Here is a 10,340-nt window from a genome sequence, read left to right on the forward strand (position 1 = left end):
ACAGGAGTAACTTCTGCCCTTGAGATCACTCAGTCCATTCGGGAGACAGACTCACATATGGGGATCAAACACTTTAGACAGAAACCTCGAGAACTGGTGTTTGTAAGGATGACACCAACATGCTAAAAACTTCTCAAATCTTCAATGAAATGTAGTTTTACCATTACTATACTTTGCAGGAAGTGAAAATAGAAAAATAAGTACTTATGTGTAACTAGTGTTTTAATTGAAAAAATAATACATGCATGTATTTTTTTAAAACAGTATAAAAATGTATACAATGAAAAGTGAGTTTCCCTTCTACCACAGACACCCTCCCCTGAGCAACCTGTTAACAATGGCTATTTGCCCAGTTCCTTTGTATAAGTGTACACACACACACACACATTTTTAACACAAAAAGCATACACAACTTCCACTTTGCTGGCTTTTCAGTTCCAACACAGTATTTTGGAAGCTTTTTTGTATCTCTTATATGGATCCACCTCATTCATTTTAATGGCACCATTATATTCCATTGTGTGGATAAATGTACAGAAATTGAACGAGTTCTGCTTTGGTGGACATGTATTTTCCTCGAATACCGTTTTTTTTTTAAACTTTTGATTTTATTTATTTATTTATTTCTCTGCGTTGGGTCTTCATTGCTGCATGGGGGCTTTCTCTAGTTGTGGTGAGCGGTGGCTACTCTTTGTTGAGGTGCACGGGCTTCTCACTGCGGTGGCTTCTCTTGTTGCGGAGCATGGGCTCTAGGTGTGCAGGCTTCAGTAGCTGCGGCACGCAGGCTCAGTAGTTGTGGCGCACGGGCTTAGCGGCTCCGTGGCATGTGGGATCTTCCCGCACCAGGGCTCGAACCCATGTCCCCTGCATTGGCAGGTGGATTCTTAACCAATGCCCCACAGAGGAGTCCCTCCTCAAATAGTGTTAATAAGATACACCTTGTACATGCTTCATAGGGTATGGGAAGGAGTAAATGAGGTAATGCAGGTGAAGCTCTTAGCACAGTGCTGGGCGCATAGGAAGCACTACCTTACTCCATGCTAGCTATTAGTCTATACCTCTTGTACACTGTAGGAGTATATCTTTAGCACTAATACTGAAACATGGGTCTGCTGGGTCAAAGAATTTTACATTTTAATGGAGGACACTAAATTGTCTTCCGGGGAATTACAGCAGCTACATGTCTTCAAATGGTAATGAAAGGCCTAATTTATTATCAAACTTTTAAAAAGTCTTGGGTGTAAAACTGTATCTCCTGGTTATCTTTATCTTGCCAGTCTTTAGTTATGTGTCAGATTGAGCATCTTTTCCTACACAGAGAAGTCACTTGTACATTTTCTTTCCTCGTTTCATGTGTTGCAAATATATTTTCTAGTTTACCATTTTAGACTAATATATTTTAGAAAGATTTAGAGCAAAAAAGTATTTTTTTTTAAGTAACCCAAGGCTTACCAGATAACTCAGGACACCACAGTACTTCATTCCCTAAAGCTCAAAGAATAATGAAGAAATAAAATCTGGGACTTCCCTGGTGGCACAGTGGTTAAGAATCCCGCTGCCAATGAAGGCGGCACGGGTAATCCATCCCTGGTCCAGGAAAATCCCACATGCCGTGCAGCAATTAAGCCTGTGCGCCACAACTACTGAGCCTGCACTCTAGAGCCCTCAAGCCACAACTACTGAGCCCATGTGCTGCAACTACTGAGGCCCGTGTGCCTAGAGCCCGTGCTCCGCAACAAGAGAAGCCACTGCAATGAGAAGCCCGCGCACCACAACGAAGAGGGGCCCCCGCCCACCCCAACTAGAGAAAGCCCGTGTGCAACAACAGAGACCCAACGCAGACAAAAAACAAAAACAAAAACTGAATAGGCAAACAGAAAATTTAATATAGTTTATTCTCTAGGTAGCTGGCCTAGCTGCATCTGGTTCTAGGGATGAGGGCATCAGCCCCTCCACAGAAGGGCAGGATGTGACTGCCCTGCTTTCAGGCTTAAGTGATCCATATTCTTGAAAAAATTTCACTGATAACAGTTTTTTCCTTTATTACATGTTGAGCTTTAAGCAGGAACACCTTCCCCGTGATCTCCGTCCTTCACATATCCCTTTAAGGAAATATCTCAGGGCAAGAACCTGAGATTTCTGCCAACTTTTTAATCCTAACAAACTTTTGTTGAACCCTCAGGTGAGGAAATGCCTCAACCAACAGGCTTTTTGACTACTGCCCTGGAAGAGTCAGCGACAATTAATGAATGAGGCAGTTTTTAATTTTGCTGTCCCAGATGAACCTATTTCAAGAGATAAGGGGGAAAAAATGTCTAAAGGGGAGAGTCTAAAGAATTTTTTAAAAAATGGTGTTAAGAGAGTAAGACAAATACTTTGATGACAAAATCTGAACATAGGCTGTGTCAGATGGTGTTAATGAATTGTTAGTTTTGTGAGGTGTGATAATGGCAGTGTGGTGCAGGAAAATGCTATCTTATTTTGGTAAGACATTCTAATGTATTTATGGGTGAAATGTCACAATGCCCTCGAGTCTCTTTAAATTTACTTCAGAATTTAAAATACTTTTTAAAAAATCAAATTTGACAAAAGGCTGGCAATTGTCAAATCTAGATGTTTGGCACATAATTTTCTCCACTTTCCAATACGTTGGAAATTTCTCATAATAGAAAGCGCCCCCTCACACACACACAGCAAAAAAAGTTGAATAAAGACTTTTTAAAAAGTATACCAGAAAGGTGATAGGGTTGCTTAAGTTCACTTAGCTCAAGCCTAACCTATGTTGGTGCTGCATCTCCCCAAGTTATTCTTCCAGGAAAGAGGCTTAAATTGAACAAAGAATTTACATGAATGATAAGGGCTTTTTGCCAGTGTAATTCAATGCCATATTAAAGAGGATATAGACTCTTTACCCCTAGAAATCCATGAAAAGGAAAACCAGATATTGCATAACTTGGCAGGGACACGTTTCTTCCAGTTCTGTGATCTCTCCGGCAGTGAAAATAGGGTTCTGTAAGTGACTTTTACTTCGATACGAGTTTGTATTTATGTAACTATAATGATGGCACATAGAAACTAGAAGATAAAGTTTAAGGTCTTGAAGTTTTACACCGTATGGTGTCTTCTTCTGAGTGTTACAGACCCTTATGTTGACACGAAGGCAGAAGCTAAGTGACCTGGCAGTGTTCTCAGCCAGTTCAAGTGGAATAGCAATCTGCTGTTAGCCTGGATCAATGAGTTTTAAAATGTGCTCCCCAGAGCCCTGGAAGCCATTACTACAAGAAGGCACCAGGGTGCCGCAGCAGTGGCAGAAACGCCACTTTTGAATCACGCTCCCTGTTTTCCTATTTAAAACAAATTGAGTCACTAGTGAGTGGTAACCATGGCTCATTTAAGGCATGGAGAAACTTCACCATAACATTCAAAAAACAAAAAAAAAAAACAAACCTTCCTGCCAGTGACAGATTAGCTAGGATGGAAGTTCCCTGATGTTAGAAGGATTTCTGAATTATAAGGTTTAAAGATTGAAAACTTCTTACAGAAAATAATGCTGATTTCTGGTAGCAGTGAGACATTCAGGACCTTATTTTAAAATAACGTGGATGCTATAAACTTCTCATTATGAAGGAGACACAAATAATTCTCTTTTATTTCACAGCAGCAGGAAGGAGAAGGCATGACATTCGACCCTAGATTGGATCATGAAGGAATCTGCTGTATAGAATGCAGGCGGAGCTACACCCACTGCCAGAAGATCTGTGAACCACTGGGGGGCTATTATCCATGGCCTTATAATTACCAGGGTTGCCGTTCAGCCTGTAGAGTTGTCATGCCATGTAGCTGGTGGGTGGCCCGCATCTTGGGCATAGTGTGAAATCACTTCATATACCAGGTGCTGTAAAGAATTAACTCCAGAAACAACCAAAGTTTGAGGCATCTTGATGCTGAAGGGACCACAAAGTATTTTATATTCCATCTGAGCAATGTTATTCGAGACACTTAACAGAATATTTTTGAACTGCTTTACAGAACTTTATCCAGAATTGCAAATGTACTGAAAGGGTAGTTTAAGTCTAAAATATCATCATAATCCTTTTATTACTTGCTCTTTTTTGCTTTTCTTTGCCAGTAAGGCCTGCTTTTAAGACTTCCTTACCAAGCTATTTTGAAATAATCATGAAAAATTATTTACAATTTGTCAAAGATCTCAACTGTACACTTGAGTTCCTTTTAAATCGTCACTAAAACAATTGTCTTCTGTTGTTATTTGTACATAATTCCTCAGTTGTTCTTAACCTTTATTGTTCTTTCCCAGTCTTGCAAATGTGCCCCCGGAGTTCCTCGATAAAAACATAGACAGAAAAGGGAAAACAAGACATATAATGGCATCTGAGAGTGAACACTATAAGGCAGCTCATAGGAAGTTCTTTATCTATACTATGTGTTGGCATGTGATTAAGAGGTGGCTGCCCTGTTAACAGTCACCCCCAAGAAAAGAGAATTAGCAAGCATTAGGATACAGAGGAAAAATGCAGGCGAAGGTAAATCAGACTTGTGGGGAAAGGACTTTCATTGACATTCTGAAAACCAGGTCTTCACACCCTTTCAGTCTGCTTTCAGAAAGTGGTCATTGGGCATGAAGCAGCATAATGATTTCTACCTTTGCAGTACAAATCAGGCTGCTGATGTAGTCCAATTACCAATAAGTTACTCTCCTAGTAACAGGGCTGGCAGTGTGGCTTGACAGACACGGCTGAGGAGGAATGGCTTATGTATCTATAATGACATAAAGAATCTCAGGAACAAGGACTGTCTTTAAAAACTGAAATATTAGATCAGGAAGATGAGCAGGTATTTCATGTTTTTGACATTTTAGTTTTGACTCTCATAGTTTAAGAGATTAAGAACTTTCTTAAGGAAAATAAAAGTTTTCCAAAACAACACAAAGATTCAGAGATGAAAGGTCTTGATACCATGACAGTCCCATAGTCTATATACACCATACTACTGTATATCTAGTGTTGCCAATTTACATCTGTAAAGTCATACGGAATTTTTAAAACTTGGTTATGAGATGAACGCTCATATACCTGCATTTAATGGAGTATACAGCAAGCTAGTCTTTGGAGAAAAAAGGGATGAAGGAAAGATACACATTGAATTATACGTAATGATCACACTGTTCAGGCAGCAGCAACTTCCTACAGCTACAAATTTTACACGTTGAGTTTTCAAAATGGTTGTCACTCTACTAACTAAGCAAATAAGTGCCAATGGTTCTGCACACCATCTCCCACCTCACCACCCAGCAAACTGTATGTACTTGGTTCTGGAAATAAAAGGAAAAAAAAAAAAGATTGAGCCAGTGATCCCACCCCACAAGAGCCTGTGGTCTAATGAGAGAACAGATGATTGGGATTCGGTACACCAAAGGCCTTGATGAAGATGGGATCATTGGGCTTCTTGGAGAAAGAATGCCTTCAATGGGTACTCAAGGATGAGCAGGAGAGCGCCGGGTGGTGAAAGGAAGGGCATTCCAGGCAGAGGGAATAGGTCAGGTAGAGGTGAGGTTGTATGGTTCGAGCAGGGAAACAGAGCATTCAGGCTGAGGTAGGCAATATCAAGATGGAAATGTAGGACTTCCCTGGTGGTCCAGTGGCTAAGAATCCTCGCTTCCACTGCAGGGGGCATAGGTTCGATTCCTGGTTGGAAAGATCCCACATGCCACAAGGTGTGGCCCCCAAAAAAAAAAAAAAAAAAGGAAATGTAGGCAGGAGCTGTATCTTACTCATATTGCATGTTAATTGAATTTATTTGGGGATAAGGAATAGGAAACCAATGAAAGGTTTCCAGCAAGGAGGAGGCTGGTTTCCATTTTAGTTGGATCCCCTTGGTAGCTTTCCATGTGAGAACTGAAGAGATGCCAGACTTAGCGAGGAGAGCATGTCATAGGGAAGGAAGGCTGCCTCTTGAAAAGGTGTTTCCTTTTCAAAGCACCACAATTAAATGAAATACAGGAGGTGTATTTACTTAATTTAATTAACAGAGAATGGAATTATGCTGTGTTATGAAAAGTCACTCAATACCCAAGGAAGTCAACTTAACATGAAAGGAAATGGATTTTTAAGGGCAGAGGGGAAACTCAAGGTTGGATTAATCATAGGAATGACAAAAGAGACTCAAATTGTGTTCAATGAAGAAAACTGAAGGTCTACTTTGAAAGAGAAGAATCAAGCGTACAAAGGAAGAAATGTACTTTACAGAAGAGAGGACACTGCTGAATACAAACTTTTTGCAAACTGGTGCCAATCCCTAAATAACCTCTAACCAGGCCAGTCCAAAAGCTGCAAATGCTGCCCAGTTTGCTGTGCTGAATCTTGACTTTTCGTTTAATTAATTCTCAGTGGTGACATAAACCAATCCTAATGGACATCACAGGTTCGTTTTCAAGGTCCTAAGGTCCTAGTTTGACTCAGTAGTCTTGAATGTGACAGATGTTGCTGTGTCAGCACAGAGAGAAAATGAAGAAATGGTACTGCTGGGCTTCAGTAAGTGTTCTATGTTACATGAACATATCCCATGGAACAAACTTCCACTGCAATGTTAAAAACTTGTTTAACTTCATCCTCATACCTCCTTCCCACCACCACCTCAAATAACTGTTGACACTAAAAAAGTAAATATATTCAGAATAATCACTTAACCCACTCAACAGTTGTTCTTACACCAGATTTTATTACACTCCAAAATACAAGCTACATTTTTACAAAGTAGAAATTCCTTGTGTGAGTGGAATAATTTGTATTTCTGTATAAGCTGAATATGCTAATTTGCTTTATGAACATTTATTCTATAGAAGTGTCACATTTTTTTTAAGTTAACGGATTTACTGAGGGGAAAGGAGGGAGCTGACAAAAATCTACATGCACAGGATAGTCCTAGTAGCGTATGCAGACAGAAAGGTGCAAATTTGAGAGTCCGTGATGCAAACTTTAGCAAAAACAGTTTACAGGCAGAGTGAGTTTTGGTGTTTATAAAAGAAAGCTGAATTCCTTTTAAGGGCTTTGGTACATATATGCATGATCTTATTTTATATGCATATACAGGTTTCACTTTGAAAAGCCCAGTATGTTAGAATCAAATTTACAAGACTAAGTTAGTGTTGACTGACCTTTAACAATAAAGGGACTCAACCACAGGTTTTATTTAAACTGCCTACACTCAAAAGTAATCAATTTACATACAATTTTTGGGTACTTACTGTGTAAAAGGTAAGTATATCTATATATACATTTATGCGTGTATAACCTGACCTAGCAAATATTTGCTAAGGTGTTTGGTTTACTGAACCTTTACCATGTCTTAATATTTTTTAAATCAAATACACAGGTGTCAGTCTTTATTAGGGTCTATGTTATCACCATAGAGTGATAAAGATAAGTAATGGTACTGGAAACAGTATACCTACAAAGCTATAAATAAATCACTAGGTTAAAACACCAAATTATTAAAAACCATTTTAAGTTCCTTTAAACAAATAAGCTTACTAATAACTTTACAGATATGTCATATTCCTGTTCTCTTTGTGCCACTTCCTTTACAAATATTCTCTTCATATCAAATTTCTGTAACTGAATCAATCTTTTTCTCATCTGTAACATGGCTACAAAAATTTTAATAGCAATGAGATAGTTTGGAAGAAATAACCTCTGTACACTTTTTCTTAAAACTAGCATTGTATTTGCAAATTTACTTGCAATACATTTTTTTTCAAAACATGATTTCTTTAGCTTCCTGTTCTTCAGCCTTTCAAAGGTGTGGATTACTTAATTACTAAAAATTTTCAACTACCTATATTCCATTAACCTAGACTATTATCCGTCTTTCTATAATGAATTTACTTTATACTGACATAGTCAAAGACCTGGAATAAACTTACCAAGCATAAATCTTCTCTTAGCAGGACATTAGCTGCAGGACACTAGCTGTCTATTTTACATTTGGTAGTGTTTATATGTCCACGCCACTCTCCCATTTCATCCCAGCTTACCCTTCCCCCTCCCCACGTCCTCAAGTCCATTTTCTATGTCTGCATCTTTATTCCTGTCCTGCCCCCTAGGTTTTTCAGAACCTTTTGTTTTTTTAGATTCCATATATATGTGTTAGCATACAGTATTTTTCTCTTTCTGACTTACTTCACTCTGTAAGACAGACTCTTGGTCCATCCACCTCACTACAAATAACTCAATTTCGTTTCTTTTTATGGCTGGGTAATATTCCATTGTATATATGTGCCACATCTTCTTTATCCATTCATCTAGGACATTATGCTTTTAAAGGCAAGTGGTTTCTTTTCAACTAAAACCATATTCCTGCCTATTAGTTACTAAGGTAACTATACAACTACATAGTGAAAAAGATCTCCACTCCAGAAAGATCTCCCTAACATATTCTACTCGACTTAATCCACCAGCACCACCATAATTTTTAATTCACTTAGCACCTAGGTGTAATCAGGCAACATCTGAGAATATTCCAGTCGCTAAAGAAACAGTGCCTTATCATCAATCAGTACTATCATATTCCATATATACTCCATGAATATTGACTCTTCTAATATTCTCTGCTCAGTTTTAGTAATATCTCAGCAATGATAAACTAGCATCTTGTCCAAATAGTCTCAATTTGTTTCACTTTCATTGAAAAAGATTTCCCTTCATCATGTGGTGTACCATTGTGGTTATATGGATTCAGTGACTTGTATCATAATGACCCTAAGGTTCTGATGACAGAGGAACAAAAATAATCATTAAGCATCTCTCCTCTGCCTTTACCTCTATGTGAGAGGGAAACATATTCTTCAAAAGAACAAGATCTCAAGTAGCTTTTTACTTTTTTCTAAAATTTTTCAGAAATAAGACATCAGAGATGATTAGTGCTAATAACCTCACTTTTTCTCTCACCTTTACTCTGCGAAATCATTTTTTTAAGGGCAAGGTCCCAGGTCACATACTTCAAAGTCACCAGGTCATGATAAACACAGATTTACTGGGCCCTATCACAAACCTACTGATTCAAAATCTCAGGAAGGAAACAGAGAAAGCCTACATTTTAAAAAAAACAAGCTTCCCAGGTGAGGGTCACTCACCCTCAAGCTTGAGAACCACTATCTTATACAGAATATCTTCCCAATGCTGGAACTTTTAGTTGCTTGATATTTGAGACAACTGTCAGAAGATCAGTACAAGACTGGGGTAAATAAGTTTTATCCAAGTTAAATTCTGATTCTATCACCAACTAACTATTTGTGTGAGTTGAAGAACTCTTATGAAGAAAAAAGTGTATGAGAGTGCTCTGGAAAAAAATGCATCTGTAAAACCAGACAGTACTTAAGATTCATTCCAGCTCTAAAATTCTGATTTTATTTTTCTTTGTTTTGTCTCACGTTGACAAGGAATGGAATGCAAACACATGTTTAAGGGAGTACAGGTACCAAAGCGACTTCTAGCCTTGGCAGACGGCCCATAAAAACATGCCTGCTGATCTGATTTTGACAATTCTATTAAACATAAAATCCTATGCCACACTCATTAAGTCCCTGTCCACAACCAATCATTCTAATTAATCCAATTTTGTCTCAGCATCTAGTATGCTATAACCATACTTATATTCCAGAACAGGAAACAGCTTTGCTAAACACAGATTACACTAAAATGTGACATTATCTGTAATTTAATGTGTTAAAAGAACAGAAATAAATATTTCAATGAAGTACTGAACCTGAGGCCTTCGCCTATACCCACTAAATCATATACCACGACTCAAATTCATTCACATCGATACCATCAGGTGTTCAGAGCAAAACTCCACTGCAATCCCTGCTAGATCTATAAACTAAATTTGATTCGACCGTATATACACTTGATAAAAATCAGAACATTTTTAAAAAGGACGATAACCAGTAAAATTTTGACAGCACTGAGGACAACAGGACTCCACATTAAGCTGGGGCGAGCCCTGGCACTGGCTACCACCACGTCATCTCTACCACCTGCAAGGCCCCACGTGACTGAGGCCCCCACTGCCTCCACTCACTCAATCCCGACCCTCACCAAGTCGGCCCCAGCCCCACGGCCTTCCTAGCGCCCACGCACACCGAGGCCTGCACGTCTGCTGCTCCTCCTGCTGGCGGTGCTCGGTCTCAGGAATCTCCACCGCTCCCTCTGCTTCCTTCGAGTCTGTACTGAGTTCCAGTCGGCTCCCTGAGTTCTCAATTGGTCTCCTATCTCAAATTTCAACCACCTACGGGCCTCTTCGCACGTGCAGTTTCCTCCCTTAGC

The 10,340-nt window shown here is 39.1% G+C and overlaps 1 protein-coding gene across 7 annotated transcripts in view; it reads left to right on the forward strand.

Moving 5' to 3' along the window:
- Positions 1-3,904, forward strand: part of CNMD (chondromodulin) — a gene marked incomplete at its 5' end in the record, with an annotated part of 28,095 nt that extends 24,191 nt beyond the window's left edge. For 4 of the 7 annotated variants that reach the window (XM_082675423.1, XM_082675417.1, XM_082675420.1 and 1 more), the window contains one exon: positions 3,659-3,904. In XM_082675423.1, coding sequence (XP_082531549.1) covers positions 3,659-3,874 — 216 coding nt within the window. In that variant the 3' untranslated portion in view covers positions 3,875-3,904. The remainder of the gene's footprint in view (positions 1-3,658) is intronic. The other 3 variants (XM_082675418.1, XM_082675419.1, XM_082675422.1) reach the window with 1 other exon arrangement.
- Positions 3,905-10,340: the final 6,436 nt, after the last annotated feature.

Source organism: Grampus griseus, assembly GCF_964374135.1.
Source record: "Grampus griseus genome assembly, chromosome: 18".
NCBI classification, from domain to species: Eukaryota; Metazoa; Chordata; class Mammalia; order Artiodactyla; family Delphinidae; genus Grampus; species Grampus griseus.